This window comes from Procambarus clarkii, chromosome 53 (genome assembly GCF_040958095.1).
Source record: "Procambarus clarkii isolate CNS0578487 chromosome 53, FALCON_Pclarkii_2.0, whole genome shotgun sequence".
Lineage (NCBI taxonomy): Eukaryota > Metazoa > Arthropoda > Malacostraca > Decapoda > Cambaridae > Procambarus > Procambarus clarkii.
Genome location: NC_091202.1, coordinates 26,942,081 through 26,964,763, shown reverse-complemented (window position 1 = coordinate 26,964,763; position 22,683 = coordinate 26,942,081). Strand labels below are relative to the sequence as shown.

At 44.7% G+C, this 22,683-nt stretch overlaps 2 protein-coding genes across 8 annotated transcripts in view; both read left to right on the top strand.

Annotated features, from left to right (window-relative positions):
- Positions 1 to 11,432, top strand: part of LOC123767163 (carbohydrate sulfotransferase 1) — a 41,729-nt gene extending 30,297 nt beyond the window's left edge. For all 3 annotated transcript variants that reach the window (XM_045756719.2, XM_045756718.2, XM_045756717.2), the window contains exons 2-5: positions 2,659 to 2,855; positions 7,049 to 7,170; positions 8,410 to 8,571; positions 9,996 to 11,432. In XM_045756719.2, the coding sequence (XP_045612675.1) occupies positions 2,753 to 2,855; positions 7,049 to 7,170; positions 8,410 to 8,571; positions 9,996 to 10,745 (1,137 nt within the window). In that variant the 5' untranslated portion in view covers positions 2,659 to 2,752 and the 3' untranslated portion in view covers positions 10,746 to 11,432. The remainder of the gene's footprint in view (positions 1 to 2,658; positions 2,856 to 7,048; positions 7,171 to 8,409; positions 8,572 to 9,995) is intronic.
- Positions 11,433 to 20,906: 9,474 nt separating this feature from the next.
- The window catches only part of LOC123767160 (calcium-binding protein P), a 33,513-nt gene continuing 31,736 nt past the window's right edge, over positions 20,907 to 22,683 (top strand). For 3 of the 5 annotated variants that reach the window (XM_045756713.2, XM_069304838.1, XM_045756710.2), the window contains exon 1: positions 20,907 to 21,366. In XM_045756713.2, the coding sequence (XP_045612669.1) occupies positions 21,300 to 21,366 (67 nt within the window). In that variant the 5' untranslated portion in view covers positions 20,907 to 21,299. The remainder of the gene's footprint in view (positions 21,367 to 22,683) is intronic. The other 2 variants (XM_045756712.2, XM_045756711.2) reach the window with 1 other exon arrangement.

Below are 22,683 nucleotides of genomic sequence, written 5' to 3'. Positions count from 1 at the left end.
CTTCACTCGACGGCAGCGTTAACTGTCAAACCACTACACGAGCACACATGTAAGGGGGTCGCAGAATTGACTTGACCTAACTTGTATTAAAACTTTTCATAGGTAACAAGGACTCGGGATGTTGTAATAAAGACCAAACAAGTTCTTTACGGTTTCAAGACGAAACAAGTTCGATGAGAGACTCCAGACATCACAAGTGTTTACTAGGAGAGGAGAGTGAGAACTTGACTTCACCCAGAAGTAAAACGCTGCTAGTAACATCTTCCCTGACTTCTGATCCTTTCAGATTGAAAAGTTTTCGATTTTCACCCAGTTAATCAACGTTGTATCGCGTCTACATTCACACACGAAAGGCCAAAGGCAGGGTGTTTTATATAGAATACTCCGCAGAAATCACAGAAGGCCTACAGCTGGGCCAGGCTGATCAGCTGGTACAGACAGGTCAGCTGATACAGACAGATCAACAGCTGACGCAGGCAAAGGTCGTGAGGAAAGTTGAAGAAGCTGACGACCGCCTCAGCCCTTTCTCATGACCCCAGATGACCTCTTAAGACTGTGGTGGCTAATTACCATTGTCCTCTAATGACATTAGGAATAAAGTGGCGTATAATTGGATTTCGCGGAAATTATATAGAATGCTCAGGATTTGTCACTGAATTTATGTGCAGATTTTTGACAAATATTCATTACATCACTAAGTAATTTAGACCTTAAGGACAGTCACGACGTGGTGGAGGAATTCATATATTACAGAATGTTCCTTGGAATGGAAGGGTCAGAGTTGTGTGCTTGTCGGGGACAATGTGAGTCTAACGAGACAGTTTCTTGTATTCTTGTGTCGCTGTGGCACGATATCTTCCAGCCAGTGGAGGGAGCTTTGACCCCTCAGGTTATACTGACTTGGCTGAGGGGTATACTGTGACCCCCCCCCCCCCGGTATACTGTGGTATACTGTGACCCCCCCCATACTCCCCCCCCCTACCCCGGCTCTGTCTCTTTCACTCTCTATCTTCCTCCCTCTCTTGCTCTGTTTTATCTCTATCTCCCCCTCCCCCCACTCTCTCTCTTTCTCCCCCTCCTCTCTCTCTCTTTCCACCCCCTCTTTCTCTCTCTCGCTCTCTTTCCACCCTCTCTCCCTCTCTCTCTCTCTCTCTCTCTGTGCCTTTCTCTCGGTTCAAAGTCATACCCTCTTAACTGAATTTATGAGACGTATATGGCGTTACGATAAATAAATATAAAGCTCATGTTGTAACTAGAGCATGACATTTCTTCACAATAGTTTGTACTGATGATTTATATCTATGTCATATCTTCACTACACGGGTCGCCTCTTCGAGCCCCAACCATAACCGATCAAGTTTGTGTTATTGATTCAAAATTCTCATTTAAGAAATCGGTCGTCACACATTTGGACTACACAAGGAAATCCCAATAACTTGTTATATCTTGAGAAAATCATTGGAGGAGAAACGGGGGATCGAACCCGCGTAAAACTCAATCTCCAGCCTTACGCATAAATGTTTGCAAACTATTGTGTAGCGGCTCTCCAGCAAGTGGCGGGAGTTACTGTGTTGTGCCTGTAGACAACCCGTTCTCGCACTTGCTTATAGTCAATATTGGCTTATTTAATAAGTGCATATGTGACATACTAATTGATTGTGAATATTTTAGTTTACCTTGAAAAGCTTCATAGAAAACACCGACCTCACCTAACCTTCTTAGTATGCTAATATAAGCATCTTATTGCTTCTTAATTACAATTATTACTTAACCTATACCTATAATAGGTTAAGTAATAATTGTAAATAAGAAGCAATAAGATGCTTATCTTAACATACTAAGAAGGTTAGGTAAGGTCGGTGTTTTCTATGAAGCTTTCCAAGGTAAACTAGTATGTTTAGTATGTCACATATGCACGTATTAAATAAGTCAATATTGACTGTAAGAAAGTGCAAGAACGGGTTGCTTCATATGGTACACAAATGCCTGTAGCTCCCGGAGGAAGATCAAATGGCCAGGAGAACCCATTGGTGGTGTTCGCTTGAAGTCATTACTCACTGCCTGTTGGGCGTCGACTTGAGGGAGGGGGCCGTGTGGGGCCCCTACTGGGTGATATGTTGCCGTGATAGCTGCCATACTAAAGATACCCTGGCATCACACTACCATACTGGTGCTCACACTCCTCTTAACACCTACACGCCGGGGGGACCCTCACACTACTCCTCCACGCTATATAAAATAATGGTAGATCTAAATAGTCAACATACGTAAAATACTTTAGCTGACAACAGCAACTTTTGCCACCTCAGCTAGTCTCAGTTCACTAGCAGGCTTGTCTCAGCTCACTAGCAGGCTTGTCTCAGCTCACCTCAGCTCACTAGTAGGCTTGTCTCATCTCAGTTCACTAGCAGACCTATCTCAGCTCACTAGCAGGCTTGTCTCAGCTCACCTCAGCTCACTAGCAGGCTTGTCTCAGCTCACCTCAGCTCACTAGTAGGCTTGTCTCATCTCAGTTCACTAGCAGACCTATCTCATCTCACCTCACCTCACTAGCAGACTCATCTCAAAAGAGTTAGATGACATTAACATCCAAAAATCCCCCAAGAACCTACTCCCCGTCCTGTTTAGGTGGTATAAAACATGTGTTAATGTCCGCAGGTGTTGACGTTGTGGCTAGTGGTGGTGGTGGTGGGGACGGCGCTGGAGAAGACGGCGCTTGTGGAGACATTGGCGCCAAGACTTACTGGAGACGATGGGGAGGCGACGATGGCTAGGGGCAAGCTGCGGCCTCCTCCTGGCTGGCTACCTCACTCTCACTACACTCACATACCTCATACAGATAGCCAGACCCACAGGTGAGAGGGAGGAGTACGAAAGGCAGTAAAGTATGAGGGTGGAGCATGAGGGGTTGATAATGAGGGCTGGAGCATGAGGGGTTGATAATGAGGGCTGGAGCATGTGGGGTGGATAATGAGGGCTGGAGCATCTGGGGTGGATAATGAGGGCTGGAGCATGTGGGGTGGATAATGAGGGCTGGAACATGAGGGGTTGATAATGAGGGCTGGAGCATGTGGGGTGGATAATGAGGGCTGGAGCATGAGGGGTGGATAATGAGGGCTGGAGCATGAGGGGTGGATAATGAGGGCTGGAGCATGAGGGGTTGATAATGAGGGCTGGAGCATGAGGGGTGGATAATGAGGGCTGGAGCATCTGGGGTGGATAATGAGGGCTGGAGCATGTGGGGTGGATAATGAGGGCTGGAACATGAGGGGTTGATAATGAGGGCTGGAGCATGTGGGGTGGATAATGAGGGCTGGAACATGAGGGGTTGATAATGAGGGCTGGAGCATGTGGTCGACAATGTCACTAGATCCGTATGATATTTACGCTAGTACGCATGGACAGGATATTAGGACGGGGTGGGGGGGGGGAAGAGCATTGTGGGCCAACCGCGTGGACCGTCGGGGATCGAACGCCGACCTGCTATAAGCCAGGCCGTCGCTGTACTGACCAGTCCACGTGGTTTAGCTTCAAAGGTTTCAAAAGTATGTCTTAGATGGTATATAAAGACATTTGGACAAAATGTTTGGCAGAACTTTTGTCAACAATTGAACTGGCCAATACAACAGCTCTAGTATAAACAATTGAGAATAGAGCAAAACACGCAAGTAAAACATAGACAAGAATGTCATGTAGGGAAGAAAAACGATATATTGTGGAAATAAAGAAAAAACAATCAAGTTAGGCGATAAATCTGTCAATATTTCCGTTTTCTTTTTTGCTTCTCTCCCAGGGGTAACTTATGAGCCCTGGCTCTCGTCTCCAGCCTTACAGCCAACCCGATCTTTCCACTACCGGCCTCGTCCATCCCGAATTTATGATTAACAAACGAACAAATCCACAAGGGCCGTGACGAGGATTCGAACCTGCGTCCGAGAGCATCCCAGACGCTGCCTTAATTGACTGAGCGGATTTGTTCATTTGATGCATCACGCAATTGTGAATTCTGTGTGTAATGATTAACACAAATTTAACAAAATAGATGGAGCCCCATCATATATTCTATATAGAGCCCCACCATATATTCTATATAGAGCCCCACCATATATTCTATATAGAGCCCCACCATATATTCTATATAGAGCCCCACCATATATTCTATATAGAGCCCCACCATATATTCTATATAGAGCCCCACCATATATTCTGTATAGAGCCCCACCATATATTCTATATAAAGCCCCACCATATATTCTATATAGAGCCCCACCATATATTCTATATAGAGCCCCACCATATATTCTATATAGAGCCCCACCATATATTCTGTATAGAGCCCCACCATATATTCTATATAGAGCCCCACCATATATTCTATATAGAGAGAGCCCATCATATATTCTATATAGAGCCCCATCATATATTCTATATAGAGCCCCATCATATATTCTATATAGAGCCCCACCTATATCCACATAGTCTCTGTACTCTAATAAACATAATGTACCTCCATTTATATAAATTTTGGGTTGGCCTGAAAGCTGGCTATTTTTGCTTCTAGTGGTATACTTTGCCTATTACAGGCGAGGAGTCACAATAACGTGGCTAAAATATGTTGACCAGACCACACACTAGAAGGTGAAGGGACGACGACGTTTCGGTCCGTCCTGGACCATTCTCAAGACGACGACCGAAACGTCGTCGTCCCTTCACCTTCTAGTGTGTGGTCTGGTCAACTTTGCCTATTAGTTTTATGTGGGTTAAGAGAACCTGGTTAATTTGGCGACAGTTCATTTACACCTACAGTGGCCAACCGCTCAATAAAAAAGTATATTTGTATTATATTGAGGAAGAAATTCTAATCACATCGCCACCTGTCATGTAGTTAGGTTAATTTTCAGTGAGACGTGTTTCAAAATCATTTCAAAGAACTGGAGGAATTCCTCCAGTTCTTTTGAACTGAACTTGACAATCAAGTTCAAGGTTTTATTTGCCCGAAACGCTATGCGTATTAGTGGCTTTAAGTATTGTATGTACCAGCTCTATCTATAAATCCAACATTATGTATATAACTCTTCATCAATGTATCTACTTTTACCTGAATAAAAATTTGAATTTGAATTTAAGTAAGTGTCGGGAAATGAAGCTCTGAAAAAGAAAACGAGAACGTATTAGAAGGGCAAACTCATAAGGACGTCCGAGGTCAGTTAATAACTTGCACCAATCCCAACCCGACGTTCCTTGACTGGCTGGGACCGGAGGAAGACGCTAGATGGAGCTGCCGGATGATATAATTTGACCGTAAAGACAGAGTTGGCATTATTATTTGCCAAGTTTAAGCTCCTCTCACGAGGAAGAACCCCACTTGCACTAGTGGAGATCTAGAAGTTTTCACATTACAGTTAAGATGTCGTGGTAGGGATTGTAGAGGGTGGGTGGTGGTGTGGGTGGCTGGTGGGTGGTGGTGTGGGTGGTGGTGTGGGTGGTGGTGTGGGTGGGTGGTGGTGTGGGTGGGTGGTGGTGTAGGTGGCTGGTGGTAGCTGGTGGCTGGTGGTGGCTGGTGGTGTAGGTGGTTGGTGGTGTGGGTGGGTGGTAGTGTGGGTGGGTGGTGGCTGGTGGGTGGTGGTGTGGGTGGCTGGTAACTGGTGGTTGGTGGTGTGGGTGGCTGGTGGTGGCTGGTGGTAGCTGGTGGCTGGTGGTGGCTGGTGGTGTAGGTGGGTGGTAGTGTGTGTGGCATGTACCCACAAACCCCACCTCCCCCACTCCCCCACCCACTCTTGTCCAACCAGAGCCCATAATATCGTAACTGTATAACTCTCAAACTTTCATTACCATATAAAATGCATTTCTTTGAATATCCTTATTTTTTTAAATTAATTTTTTAATTTATATTTTCATATCTTGATGAAATTTCCAAAGTGAGAATATATATATATATATATATATATATATATATATATATATATATATATATATATATAATGATTATATTTGTTTAATTGTGGTGTTATCAGTGCATACAGTTCCCGATATTACAAAACTTCTAATAATATTATTATTATTATTCTAATTATTCCAAACGTAAGGACATAACAATGGCGTGAATTACCAATGAGAAAATGAGAAAGATCAGTGCGGGGATTTGAACCAAGGTCCTGGCGAACACGAGAAGTGTGCCTTACTAGGGCCAGGGGCAGGACAAAAGCTACTCATCCTGGGACGCGATTGAGTCCTCTTAAAGATCGGTGCTACATATAGCATGTCACGATAGCAATCACTGCTATGTGTAATCCCTGCCACATACAGCATGGCATGACAGGAATCACTGCCGCATACAGCATGGCATGACAGGAATCACTGCCACATACAGCATGGCATGACAGGAATCACTGCCACATACAGCATGGCATGACAATAATCACTGCCACATACAGCATGGCATGACAATAATCACTGCTACATACAGCATGGCATGACAAGAATCACTGCCACATACAGCATGTCATGACAATAATCACTGCTACATACAGCATGGCATGACAAGAATCACTGCCACATACAGCTTGTCATGACAATAATCACTGCTACATACAGCATGTCATGACAAAAATCCCTGCTACATACAGCATGTCATGACAAAAATCCCTGCTACATATAGCACATTAAACATCAATGTCACTTCACTGTCACTGCGCCTCGCAGTGAAACAAACAAAAGTTCCCCTGTTGTGATCACAGCAATAACCTACCACAAACTACAGAGTTCGGACCAACTATCACTGCCCGAGACTCAGAAGAGCATTACAAAACGTTGACCAGACCACACACTAGAAGGTGAGGGGACGACGACGTTTCGGTCCGTCTTGGACCATTCTCAAGTCGATTGTCTCACAGTCTCAAGTCACACAATCGACTTGAGAATGGTCCAGGACGGACCGGAACGTCGTCGTCCCTTCACCTGGTGTGTGGGCTGGTCAACATACTTTAGCCCCGTTGTGACTCGTCGCCTGCATTACACAACGTGACTATAAATGTGGTGTTGGTTACAGGGGAGAGTGATGGGGTCGGAGCTGAGCAGTACACCCTGCCTTCCCTGGAGGAGGTGATGCAGGGAGTCCACGATCTGGATGTTCAGCGTGTCCTCAGCATGCATCAGACTCACCACCTACAGGTATGTCTCGCCTCCTTCATAACAAGAATAATTAGTATAATTTATTGCACAAACGTATTCATATGCTGCATAAATCTTCAATTGTTATTAGAGACTGCAGCTGAACTCATACGTGCCAATAACTGTGAGCCGTATTGAGAACTATGTGGGAATGACAGTCAGGGGTTGCAGACGTGAGTGACAGGTGACAATACTGTTGTCACCTGTCACTGTTGATGTATATGCATATATACATACTAAACAGTCGGACCTACGCTTAGCTTCCCAGCTGGACGTTAGCGTTTTCCAGAAGAGAATATTCCGTTAATGTTTCAGTTTAACGTTCTGAGGTAGAAAATATTATGTGACTGCTCTAGACTGACGTCTAAGGTTGAGAATGGTTCAGACTGACCATTCAAGCTTAAGATGGCTGCTAAAGCTTTACGTTAACAATTGTTGTTTACACATACACATTACAGGGAGCCGGTCGGCCGAGCGGACAGCACGCTGGACTTGTGATCCTGTGGTCCCGGGTTCGATCCCGGGCGCCGGCGAGAAACAATGGGCAGAGTTTTTTTCACCCTATGCCCCTGTTACCTAGCAGTAAAATAGGTACCTGGGTGTTAGTCAGCTGCCACGGGCTGCTTCTTGGGGGGTGGAGGCCTAGTCGAGGACCGGGCCGTGGGGACACTAAAGCCCCGAAATCATCTCAAGATAACCTCTCAAGATACTGTACAGCGAGAGGTTCTTGAGCATGTTACACTTCTATGTGCAGAATTGAATTGAATGTTGTACATTAGCTGTTAAAATTTAATAAATACTAAGTGATTGCTAGCTTAATAAACCATGCTCGTTAATAAACTATGTTCGTTAGACATGGAGGGTATGTCTAACGAGCCCCCTGCACTTGTTAGGGTCAAGCAGGTGTTTGATCATTATTTTAATCTGAAACTTTATTCATCCGTTGGAGCAATATCAGACTCATATTTACTGGCTCACAGATTCACTGACTTGCATGTCGAATGAGAACATATGTTGCCATGCTTGTGTCACACTAGCCGAGCAACATACTATACACATCAACCAGTGTGAATGTGTATTGAGGTGTGAGTGGCGTGGGCCTGTGAGAGCTGGGGTACAGCATGCTGGAGGTCACAGCCCCGCTCCTGTGCCGTGCCAGGTAAGTCCACTACGGGCTCACCATAGCCCGTGCTACTCGAAACTGCTGAATCTAGACCAACAACATCTGGTGTCCCACAGGTGCCAGCCACGCCGCCAGTGAGGGTGGTGGTGTCGTCGACGTGGAGAAGCGGATCGACGCTGCTAGCGGAGATCTTGGCGGCGCACCCCGGGGTCTTCTACCACTATGAGCCTCTCATGTCATACGGTCTGCAGCAGCTGGCTCCCTCCAACACCCACCAGGTAACCCTCCAACACCAGGTAACCCTCCAACACCAGGTAACCCTCCAACACCAGGTAACCCCCAACACCAGGTAAACCCCCAACACCAGGTAAACCCCCAAACACCAGGTAACCCCCAACACCAGGTAACCCTCCAACACCAGGTAACCCTCCAACACCAGGTAACCCTCCAACACCAGGTAACCCTCCAACACCAGGTAACCCTCCAACACCAGGTAACCCTCCAACACCAGGTAACCCTCCAACACCAGGTAACCCTCCAGGTAAACCCCCAACATAAGTCCTGCTATTAATTCACCCTTCTTAGTTACTTTACGTAATATAAAATTACGGAACCTCTAAAATAAAATGACACATCTTCAAATACAAGAAGGAAATTCTCACACGTGTTCTGAATTGAAGGATTCAACCAAACTACCTATAGGTGTATGCATTACACAGGTTTGTTTAAACATACATGACTGGAGATACACACACAACAGGTCAAACTTGCCACTCACCGGGTACTGAGGGAAACTAAGGTAAACTCACAATTATGAGGTATACGCCTTGCACCGCGCACCACCACACTGAGAACCCAAGTCCCCACCCAGCGTGCGGAGGTGAGGCGCGCGGTTACAAGCGCCCGGAAACGCCACTTTTCAAACACCCATTTACAACACACTCGAAAGCACTGGTAAATGAAACAGGAAAACTAATATTGCCAAATATAAGATCAAACAAACTGGCATTTAATACAAATATAACAACATTGAAACATTCTCTTTTATACACAACAATAAAAGCTACAGTAACACCTAGACTGTAGACAACTAATAAACAAATTGTATATATCATTAATTCTCTTGACATTTTCCTTTTTCTGTAGATTTATCTGAGAAATTAAGTGACATTTTAGCTTTGCTCTTATAGTTAAATGGCTTCAATACGTGCTCAACCAAGCTTTTTTACCTTAGCCTTTTGAATGAATATATAATTGAGGTGTTTGATGTGCACATATAATCAGAATATAATCAGTTATTAATTTCACTATAATATTTGCTCAGTAATGAGTTCCATAGTGTTATAGGCAGATATAATGAGCGCAAAATAATATCTTCACAAGCAATTTAAATGTAACATTTAGTAAAGACAAATATCAGAAAAAAACACTAAGCCATTACGACTCTTTAAAAAAAACACGATAGAATTTAGTAATGAATATGCAGGCGATGAGTCACAATAACGTGGCTAAAATATGATGACCAGACCACACACTAGAAGGTGAAGGGACGACGACGTTTCGGTCCGTCCTGCACCATTCTCAATTAGGGAACAATCGACTTGAGAATGGTCCAGGACGGACCGAAACGTCGTCGTCCCTTCACCTTCTAATGTGTGGTCTGGTCATCATAGTAATGAATATCTTTTTATATTGGCGTCAGGGGGAGGTGGAGAGGGTGCTGCGAGGACTACTGCAGTGCGACTACCGGAACGCTGACGACTACCTCAAATTCGCCTTCATCAACCATGAGATGTTCGTGCGCAACACGCGGCTCTGGTCCATGTGTAGCGCCATGCCACGCACCAAGTGCTACAACCCTGACACCTTGGCGCGCCTCTGCTCTCTCTTCCCCATCCACGTCATGAAGGTCGTGCGCGCTAGGTTAGATCTCTTGGCGCCGCTGCTGCGGAACCCGCACGTGCGGCTAGTGTGGCTAGTGCGGGATCCCCGCGCAGTCATGAGTTCCAGAAGAAACAGCGTCTCCTGGTGCCAGACCCGCTCGTGCAGTGACCCTGGCTACCTCTGCTCTGACCTCCAGGCAGACTTCAGCGCCTACCTGCTTTTGAAGGAAGACTTCCCAGGGCAAGTAATGTTGTTGCGGTACGAAGACCTCGCCCGCAGCCCATACGACAAGAGCCGCGAGGTCCTCCAGTTCGCTGGACTCAGTTTCCAGCGTCAAGTCCAGGAATATCTAGATGATCACCTGACGTCTGATGAGGACGAGCCCTGGAGCACCCGTCATGACCCCATGACTCGTGTGGGGCGCTGGATGAAGATCATGCAGTTTGAGGACGTAATGAGGACCCAGTACCACTGCCAAGGAATTATGAAAAACCTCGGATACCGACTCTTCGCCTCAAAATCCGACATGGATAATGGGAATGCTGTCGGACTCCTGAACATTCCATAAAGCTGACTTCTTACAACAAAATATGTGCATATTTTGTATATTTTATAAGGCATTTATAACCAAAAAATAGAATAAACTGGGAAAATTACTTTTCTACATTAAGATACTAAACTATTATAACTTAAATCGAACAAAACGTTGCGTAGATTGTATGAAGATACGGATTTCCCCTTTATTAGTGGTTTCTATAAATATTAAATATTATTAACAGAATATATATATTTTGAAGTAGTGTTTGAAAATAATTAAAAAGAATCTTAAGATTTTAACAAACACAAATGGCATTACTGTCAGAAAATTATCTTGGAGAAACGACAACCTTCAGACGTGCACTACCAGGAAGGTGTCGGACTTCTGCACGTGTCTGCACGTAAGCTCGTGCTTCTGCACGTGTAGTCTGCGTGTCTCTGCACGTAGTTCTGTAGGTTTTGCACAATTTGTATGTCAAGTCATTGTCTGTGATATATAAGGCTTTCTATATATGCTGAAGATGTATATATTTTCATCTATGTAATGCTCAGACTTTAACCTTTCAAATATATTTTAAGACTTATTTTATGAGAAAGAATTAGACTACCTGACACTCTTATATACATTTTACACCTGTTTCAAATTCTATTAAATATTTTTCAAGCACTGATAGAATTTCCACTACTGCAACCACCAAATAAAACTTCAAATATAATCTATTGGCATTTTTTCTAACCAAATCTAATGAATGCTTCTAAATCCATTCTCTCACGTTGTCCCACTCAGCTAGATAGCCTCAAGCACTGTTGCACAGTGTTTTCAGAGAACTATGGGAAGGGTGTAAGAGAAAATGATAGATGTGGCAATGTTGTCGAATCACTGAGAAAACATAAAACATTACTCCATTATGTTTGCTGGATATCTCCCCATCAACACCCCACTTTCAATCTCCTCCCCCACTCTCCTTCACCCCACCTGCTGCCCTTCCCACATCACTGTGGGGTGTCAACACCCCTGAGGGAGTGTCAACACCCCTGTGGGAGTGTCAACAGCCCTGTGGGAGTGTCAACACCCCTGTGGGAGTGTCAACACCCCTGTGGGAGTGTCAACACCCCTGTGGGAGTGTAAACATCACTGTGGGAGTGTCAACAGCCCTGTGGGAGTGTCAACACCCCTGTGGGAGTGTCAACATCACTGTGGGAGTGTCAACACCCCTGTGGGAGTGTAAACATCACTGTGGGAGTGTAAACATCACTGTGGGAGTGTCAACAGCCCTGTGGGAGTGTCAACACCCCTGTGGGAGTGTCAACACCCCTGTGGGAATGTAAACATCACTGTGGGAGTGTCAACACCCCTGTGGGAGTGTCAACATCACTGTGGGAGTGTCAACACCCCTGTGGGAGTGTAAGCATTACTATAGGAGTGTCATCTTTCAGCATCACTATTTGATGCCGTTGTGCATAAAATCCTCTATACAAACTCGAGCAATACTTAAGATAATACAATACAATACAATACTTAAGTATGGAATAGTGCTGGGATAGGTAAGGGGGAGTACCTCTCGGGTAGGAATCAGAGAGTAACGTTAATGATATGGGAGAAAAAATAAATGTCGAGAGGTCAGAATGGGGTACAGAGACCGACAGAAGAAAATGTAATAATTTATATCCCTGTTTGATGATGTAAAGCGTATGAGATGAGTTAGATACGAAGATGATTGTGAGACTTCAAGAGACCTGGATACGCCCCGGGCTCAGAGAGAGAAAATAGACAAGTATGAGACAAGAGTTGTCTCAGAACTGAGGGGGGGACTCCGCTACAGCGAGAGGCTGAGAGAACTCTAAACTCATAATTTTGGGAGAAGAAAGATTCGGAGGAGATATGAGTACAAGGTGAGTGAGGTGAGTACACGCTAGGCCCAAATAGAAACTACTTCAGAGACGGGCCACCATCACCTCCCAGAAGCTCCTCAAACACACACACACACACACACACACACACACACACACACACACACACACACACACACGTCATTAATATATAAACTGATAATTGATTTCCTTCATGACGGTGCGTTCAAACTGATGCTCACTTTTGACATTGTAGTGCTCAATAGACCAAAATAATGCAAACTCGTATATTTTTTAATTTTCTGTTATTGATTTCCTCCCAGAATCCACAAATATAAGTATAAATAAATATCCACACACTGGAGTGTTGGCATGCGTACGGGTCTCCTGACATTTACAGTCGCCAGCCTCCACGATGGTACACCATGACGGCCAGTCTTGGCTAGCTCTCCTGACTGCTTGCTCTGCTGACTGCTGGCACTCTTGACTGCTGGCCCTGCTGACTGCTGGCCCTTCTGACTGCTGGCCCTTCTGACTGCTGGTCCTGCTGACTGCTGGCCCTTCTGACTGCTGGCCCTTCTGACTGCTGGCCCTTCTGACTGCTGGCCCTGCTGACTGCTGGCCCTTCTGACTGCTGGCCCTGCTGACTGCTCCTGACTGCTGGCCCTTCTGACTGCTGGCCCTCCTGACTGCTGGCCCTGCTGACTGCTCCTGACTGCTGGCCCTCCTGACTGCTGGCCTGGGGACCCATCATCACCACGTAATAACAACACAATCAGAAGCTTTATAACAACACAAATCGTTACAGTTGTGGCTGTATTGAACAGTTGCACACAAGTGAAAAACAACCTTACATTTGTGTTTATATATACACAAACAAAATAACGTCAAGTTCACTATTCCAGTGGTCATGTAATTTGGTATACAGATTCCACTGCGACAAAAGACAGGGGCAAAGTTCGGCGCCAAACTAATCAAGAGTCCAATATTGATTTGTGTGTGTGTGACATCTCTGGTATTTGTGTGTAAAGGTTGGCTGTGACGCTGGTCGCTGCCACACATATACACTCTTTTCAAATCAACAGTAATGTGTTGACAATGTGCGGAGTCCATTTGTTCCATGGAGCCTCCAGTGATATCGCCAGAGCTGTCAAGATTGGTAGCAAGAACGTTGTGGAGATTACGAAATCAAAATGGATTAGAAAATACCGCTTCCTGGGTTGCAGAGCACCCACGTGCCTTGGCAATACCAGAAACTACGCCTTGTCAGCATCTAGTGTCTTGTCAACACCAGGAACGAAACCCTACCAGCGCCTAATGTGTCAACACCAGAAACTACACCTTGCCAGCGTTTAGTGTCGTGTCAACTACACTACCAACAGCAGAACTACACCACTACTACCATCAGAGGAACTACACTACCATCAACAGAATACACCACCAACAGAATAACTACACCATCAACAGAATAACTACACCACCACCAACAGAAGAACTACACCACCACCAGCACAGTCACTCCGGCAATCACTCCACACAACCAATCCTGAACCAGCACGACCACAACCGATCAACAAGATGTCACCATAACTAACCCAACAGCCGCTCCACCACAAACAATTACGTTCCTACGTTATTGCGAGACTGTACAACCGACATCCAGCTATACGTCACTCAACTAACGAACAAGTTGCATATAACACTACAACCACCACCACTACCACCAGGGCATCTACCACAACCTCCATCACTACCGTACACTAGCCTAACAACTCCCCCCCAGGTATAACCAAGTGGAATAAAACATCAAAAAGCCGTCAATCCACAGCCATACACCCACCACCAATAACTTTAAGATTATTCCACCACTACCATCCTCTCAACCACACCAGACCCCCACCAACCACACCCCCCAACGCCACCACAAACTGTCCCATGTTAGACTACCCACTTCACTTCCTTGGACGGAACAGCACAGTGTCGTGGGGGGACAGCAGCGCCTCCTTGGCTGTGGTGATGGTGGCCCTGGCAGTGCTGCTCTTCACCTGCTGTGCTGCCGCTGCACTCTTCCTGGTGGCCTGCTGTGGCAGCCGCAGGAGGGACGCCGTTGCAGAGACGGGCGATTCACGCTGGCTGCCAGGAATTGGTCTCATCGACTACGTTCCCGTATCCGACAGGTGAGTTGATCAACATGTGTCTGCGTCTAAGGGGCGAGCTGATCAATACGTCCCTGTGCCCAACAGGTGGGTTGATCAATACGTCCCTGTGTCCAACAGGCGACTCGATCAATATGTCCCTGTGTCCAACAGGTGGGTTGATCAATACGTCCCTGTGTCCAACAGGTGACTCGATCAATATGTCCCTGTGTCCAACAGGTGAGACTCGATCAATATGTCCCTGTGTCCAACAGGTGGGTTGATCAATATGTTTCACGTGTCCAACAGGCGAGTTAATCAACATGTTACAATGGTCAAGAAGATAGTTACTCGGTGCTACGGTTAGTACTTATATTGAGAGCGTATCCTAATAGGTGAATAGCCCGGCAGCTCTCCTATATAACTGCCATAATAATGACGAGGCAGAGTCGCCTAGATCAATATCCTCCATATTGCTCAGTTGTTAGCCCTGTGGCCCTCAACCCTTCTTGGTATGAGCGTCGACTTTAGTCCTGCGACGATTTATGTCGCCCTGAGATTGTCTTGTAGCTCGCCAATGTTTTCCACAGTATCAAAATCATTACTGTATATTATGATTTATAAATAGTCCCCAGGACGTAACCCTGAACTACCTTGTTAGTGACTGTTCCCCCACTCAGACTGTGTCGTTACAGGTCGTCCGTGCGGGTGTCCCTCCTCTTCTCCGAGAGCAGTCAGGGCTCAGAGCTCCAGGAGGATCTCAATACACCTTCTCCCGAGGCTCTGATTCCTGTACACCTGACATCTCCAACACCTGTACACCTGACATCTCCAACACCTGCGGCAACGACACCCTCAGCGTTCGTGAATTCTTGCGGGAACAGAAGCCAACTTCCCGCCCAGAAGGCAAGTTCCGTGACTATCTCTGCCGCTGTAAAAACGTATCCGCTGCGACAGTCTTCAAGACAGAGGCCTCGCTCGCTTCCAGCTTCTCCAACAAAGTCCTTGTTTTCTTTCGCAATGTTGTCACAGGAGACAACATATCCGGTACTTGTTTCTTTCAACTGCGACCAGGTGTCCAGACCCACACAGACACAGTGGTCCACTGCTTCACTCTCAAGATCAGCGTCGCTTTCCCTGCCGTCCATTATCTCATTAGCCGTTACAAGAGCTCCTTTAACACCAACTGTAGCCAGAACAGAAGCAGCCCCATCATCACCTCCACTTAATGCAACAGCAGCAACATTGTCCATTGTAACGTGGCCTCCCTTTCCCCCTTCACCAGCTCCGGTCTCACTTGCAGCAGCGAGAGAAACTGTCCATGCTTGTAGCAACTTAGCGGCCTGTACACTCAGTAGCTTAAAAGGTGAAAATATGGAAAGCCCTCGTGTATTGGTAAAGACGTGACAATGTGTACTAGTGCATCCATGAATGCCTCCAGGTGGCTGGCCTGAGGTTGTGACCATCTATCACAACCAGTTGTGGAGAGTTGTGGAATTTGGGTTCTGGGTCTTTTCCCAGGTCAGAGGTGTGAGGGTCGTGGCACTCATGTTCCCACCTCGACACTCAGATTGCCACAGTTGATTAAAATTCATCAAATTTTGTACGCACAGTTTTATATGAAACAAAATATTTGTTTACATAACTAAAAAAAAAAAAGAACTGATAATCTGAATTAACATATGCCTAGTCTTCCTTCAGTTCAGTGCAGCATATGCCCTCCACGCGGACATAAGTGATGATTTCAAAGTTTAACAAATTGTTCTCTAAGCTTTAAATTTGCAAGAATTCTGACTCTCGCCTTACGTCATTGTGTCTTAGATATTATGAATCATTTGGGGGGCCTGAGATGTGGGGCATTTACTCCACACTAAGCTAGGATAGTTACCCCAGTCGTCTCACAACCAGTTGGTCCCGAGACAGATTCTTAAGCAAGTTTCCTTACACCTGATGCCTCTGTTTACCTGCCAGTATAATAGGTACAGGGGAGTTAGTCAATTGTTATGGACTGTGGCCTGAAGAAGTCCATAACGTCCTGAAGTCTTTGACCTGCGCACACCTTACTAGAAAATGGTAGATTGTTGTTGTTGGTTAAGATTCAACTACCCTGAACAAAAAGTTCCAAGTAGCACGGGCTATGGTGAGCCCGCAGTGAACTGTTAAATAGTAGCGGCTAGCGAAAGTGACAAACTGTCCCGTTTTCTGTTCGCGGGTCATCTGGTAGGTTAGACCCCATACTAAACTAGTAAGTCACTTAGTACGACAGTGTCTTGACGTTATGAACTCTCAAAAATAACGATCTGGATAACCACAACAGGCTCCATATCCCCAAAGAAGAATCCATACATGAGTATTTCATGTATAACTATTAGTACTCACAATAGTTGATGTTGAGTATTTAGATCGTTACGCAGGTTCGTATTTTGTCAAGTTGAGATGTATAATATAGCTGACATTTCAAGTCTGGCATCAGCTGTGCCTTGGCGGGTCTCTGAGCCCTGAGGGAATATAGTGTCGTGTGTCATGTCACAAGACCTGAGGCTGCATGTCACCCCTCACTGTATCATACATAACACTTAACTCATCTCAAGATGAGTTACATTTATAACTAACTCCCTTTATGAACCCGTTACCATGGTGACCCTCATGAAGCAGTTACCATGGTAACACTAATCAGTTAGAGTTACCACCCTCACTCTCAAGAGTGTTACCATAGTGACACTCATGAAGCAGTTACTATGGCAACCTTCATAAACAGAGTTACCAAGGGGGACCTCCAGTGCATCAGGAGAACATCTGAAACACAAGTCATATTTACAGACATACAAACATTTAATAAAAGTTTTAACTATAAACTACTGTATGTAATTTGTAAGTAAACACAATTGTGCTGTGATATCAACTGGATCTAATTGACCTAATAATAAATTGTGATTAACTTATAGAATTGCTTATCACAATTAGCAAGTCTAATCACTTAGCTTTCAATTGTGAGAAGGAATAGCTTATTCCTTCTCAAACACATAATTGATAAAGCACGTGATTGATGTATATTTGACATGAACAATAAATTTTGTTTCCCATATGAACAAGAAAATTGTTCACAGGAGTCCAAGTGGTTCTCAGGTGTCTTAGGAGTTAGTAAATGCGTTATTCTCCTCTCTCTCTCTGCGTGTCTTTAATAGGTTGTGTTCTAATAAATAAGATGAGTTGTCAGAGGCTGTCATTATACCTTCCAGAGTATGTTAATATGGTAATATTTCGCACACATAAGTGTACAGGTGTGTATAAGGCTGGATGACACAGAGACAGGTGTAGCAGGTGTGTGAGGCAGGATGACACAAGGACAGGTGACGGTTACACCTGGAGGATAGTGTCAAACTGCAACAACAATTTAGATAGATAATATTTAATAGATAGTTTAAATAGGGATAGATAACATCACAAGGTATGGACCCCTTTCCACCCCCACCCCACCCTATATATATGTATATTCCTGCTAACATTTCAGTAGTACTGATTTTATAGTTATCAAAATTTAAATATAATTTTTTCAACCACTGTGACATTTATATATCATGGAATATATACAAAAAAAATCACTAATTCATACTTTACTAAGCACCCCTAGGCCCTGAAAATACTCAGTATATAACAACAACAAAATCTGGATGAAGTGAGAAGAGAAGAGAAGAGAAGAGAAGAGGAGAGAAGAGAAGAGAAGAGAAGAGAAGAGAAGAGAAGAGAAGAGAAGAGAAGAGAAGAGGAGAGAAGAGAAGAGAAGAGAAGAGAAGAGAAGAGAAGAGGAGAGAAGAGAAGAGAAGAGAAGAGAAGAGGAGAGGAGAGGAGAGGAGAGGAGAGGAGAGAAGAGAAGAGAAGAGAAGAGAAGAGGAGAGAAGAGAAGAGAGAAGAGGCATACACCTCTCGTTGTGTATAGATTGACTTTACAAAAACCTCGTTTCTGAACCTCCCTATTGTCGAATTCCTTAATAAACGTCAACTGAAAAACTCCAGTAATAACCTGAGAAATAATAAACACATTATATACATATATATTAAAATTTTCCAGAAATGTTCTAATAGTGCGACTGTACATAACGCGTTCTAATTCTATATAAGTTTAACCCTTAAATTTACATTTTCTATGATAACTTGCAGGTTATAAAAAACGATTCTAGACAACACCGTAGACTGCAATATTTAATCAAGCGGTTAATATTAATGTTCCAATATTGTGGTATAATCGCCAGCCGCTAGTTTCATCGAACGAAAATATATAATTGTGTTAATTAATGTGTCCTAACTAATCTTAACTCTGCCTAACTATATTTTACCTTAGTTATCTTGAATTATCTTACCACAGTTAGTTGGCCTGCCAATGACTAGGTCATCCGGCCTAGTCATATATATTTACCTGACGATTTACAACGAGAATAGAAAGCCAGCGGCTTGTCAAAGGTCCCCCACCCACCCCATTTATCCTTACGATTTTTTCCAGTTAAATTTTAAAATTTAACAGTTTTGGCATTTACGGTTCGGCAGGTAGGCGGTTTCACGGGTTTATAACCACACAATCGACTTGAGAATGGTGCTGGACGGACCGAAACGTCGTCGTCCCTTCATTTTCTAATGTGTGGTTTGGTTAACATATTTCAGCCACGTTATTGTGACTCCTCGCCTGCACAAGGGGGTCCGTAGATATGGCGAACAACGGTCAGTCTCATATACACGCGTAAGCGAGACCGATCTCAAAATTATATGGGATAATTCTTATGTAATTGGTCCCCAATACTGTGGCTTGAAAACACTGATCAAAGTTAACACTGTAGTCCCCAGTGGTAAGACAATCGTCCGGTGCTTCGCGAGAGCTTTGGCCTGGGTTCGTATCCTGGCCGGGGAGGATTTACTGGGCGCAATTCCTTAACTGTAGCCTCTGTTTAACGCAACAGTAAAATGTGTACTTGGATGAAAAAAACTATTCTTCGTGGCAGGGGATCGTATTCCAGGGACCTGCCCGAAACGCTACGCGTACTAGTGGCTCTACAAGAATGTAACAACTCTTGTATATATCTCAAAAAAAAAAAAAAAAAAAAAGTATGCGGAAAAAATCATATTGAACATTCAACGAATGCTGAACGCGTTTTTCCCCGGTCTAGGCCTTCCTCAAAGCAAAATAATCACTTCTATCTTACTCTAAGGAAGGTCTAGACTAGCCGAAAACGCGTTCAACATTCTCAGATTTTGTTAATGTGATTTTTTAGCATATTTATAATATGTATGAAAATTGAAAATGCCACTGTAGTTATTTATAGTAACGTGTATTATATACAGTAACGTATATACAGTATATAGTAACAAGTATAGCAACAATGACTATTATGTGTAAGTGTAGCCTCCTTCTCTACTACCCATGGGATGGATATAGAGTACATACTGAATGAACAACATCACTCAACCTTGTACTGGCGGTCAACAAGTTGAATGGACTGGAAAAAGTTGTGGAAGCCACTTGAATCCATAGCTTTATTTAATGCCAGATTCGACAAAGAATTCGAAACTCCTATTAGTTAAAGTATATTGCAACAGGAACGTTACGAATTAAGGCCGGACATGAGGAACTAGACCTCCTTACCTTGTGTCTGCCTTGTGACAGTTCCGGGGATCAACGTCCCCGCGGCACGGTCTCTGACCAGGCCTCCTGGTAGGCGCTTACTCCCAGGTATTCGCTGATATGCAAGCTGTGTGCACGCGAGTGTAGAGTGGTACTCACCTAGTTGTGCTTGCTGGGGGTTGAGCTTTGGCTCTATGGTCCCGCCTCTCAACTGCCAATAAACTGGTGTACAGGTTCCCGAGGTGGTGTCTCTGGGAGCATGTGTAGAGTGGTGTTCATGTGTGGGTGTGGCCGGGGTGTTCGTGTGTACATGTGTGTGTGTGTGTGGCGGCCTGGGTGGAATCGTTGGGTGTGTTCCAAGGTGGCCACAGCTGCCATGCCGAGAACAACAGGAAAACCCACATTTATTTCCATTCTTGAAATACCTCTCGTCATAGTTCCTTTAAATAACAAGACATTGGCCATTTTCAAGTAAACATGTGATCATAACAAACCAGTACGGCCCACACACGTGCTCAGAGGAGTACGGGGGTTAAGAATTTTAAGTAAGAGTTTGATGGCATCTATTGAAGAGCGGGTCGGTGGGAGCGGCCTGGTGGCTCATCAGTGTCTGGTGTGTTTGTGTAGCGTAGGTGGCTCGCGCCTCCTCACACGGATATATCATCCACGTCCACTCTACCTCATGGATTCTACTACCGTGTACCTCCATACCACCGTGTAACCCGTCTTAGTGTAGTATAACCGTTGCGGAAAATGTCCATCGCGAGTGCTGGATAATACCGCCTTGTATTAAAAATATAACCACTCCCCTTTTGGCGGAGTATACAGGCCATGCGTGTGTCATTAACCAAGGCTAAGATCATCCAGGCATGAGTTCTCGAGGACTTGTATGCTAATATATCAAGATTTGAGCGTGTATGTGCGAGTGTGTGTCTGGGTGCTCGTGTAACTAAGAGCTGTCAGCAGCAGCAGCAGCAGCAGCAGCAGCATGAGGCAGACAGTAGCCCTGTGTGTGGTGGCGGCGGTTATATCCACAGTGGTGACATTCGACGTGGGTAAGTCCTTGTTTGTGTTACTGTGGCAGCTAGTCCCCCCTACCTGTTACCCCTCCCTCGGTCGCACCACCACAATCGATCAGGTCAACCCACCATAGCCTTGTCAGTCACTATACCGGAAGTGAGGCGTGACCTAGAAATGTGACGTTGTAGGCGGTATGCTGGAGCCAGACGTATAGGTATTGTAGAGCTATTGCACGTGGTTGCTGTAGAGGGAGGCACGTGGTTGCTGTAGAGGGAGGCACGTGGTTGTTGTAGAGAAAGACACGTGACAATTGTAGGGAGAGGTACATATGACTCGGAGTTAAAAAGCGTGTGGCAGCTGCATTTTCATTTTACAGTAAAAGTTCAACATGTTTTTTTCATGCTCATATGCCAGAAGTTGACAATTGATTGTTGAATTTAGTTCAGAATAATGCACTCAGATAATGTAGTATAGATCAGTGGAAAGTCGAGGCCGGCTGCCTGTTCCCGTCGGGGCCACTAGAGAGAGATGGTGGCTCTCAGGTACATTCAGGTAACTTTACATGTATACACGTTAGTGTATTGCAATGCATGGTATTGGTAAGTGAATTGAATTTGATTTAAAATGTCTCTCTCTTGCATTTTAAATTACATATATGAATTCAAATATCATTATTTTAAGTTCTTTATCGTATCAAATGTATGCCCTTAATCCATAGGGTTTAATACCTTTGCGACTTCATTTAAAAGTAACAAATATACTACAAGTCTTAATGTATACAAAGATTCAGTATACAAACAACATTCAGTATATCAACGTTATGTATATAAGAACTTTGATGTGGACATAGTATGCAGAGGTGGTACTCACCTAGTTGTGAGTACACACACACACACACACACACACACACACACAAAGACAGTCTATTTAACACAAGGGGAACACGCACAAGGGGACACAGGTGGAAACTGAGTGCCCAAATGAGCCACAGAGATATTAGAAAGAACTTTTTTAGTGTCAGAGTGGTTGACAAATGGAATGCATTAGGGGGTGATGTGGTGGAGGCTGACTCCATACACAGTTTCAAATGTAGATATGACAGAGCCCGATAGGCTCAGGAATCTGTACACCTGTTGATTGACGGTTGAGAGGCGGGACCAAAGAGCCAGAGCTCAACCCCCGCAAACACAACTAGGTGAGTACACACACACACACGGGAGTCTCGCGGTTGAGTGGCCAGCGTTCTGGAGCCATAGTCCTAAGGGCCCGGGTTCGAGCCCCGGCCGAGGCAAAAACAAGCGGGCAGCTTCTTTCACCCTGATGCCCCTGTTTACCTAGCAGTGTGTGTGTGA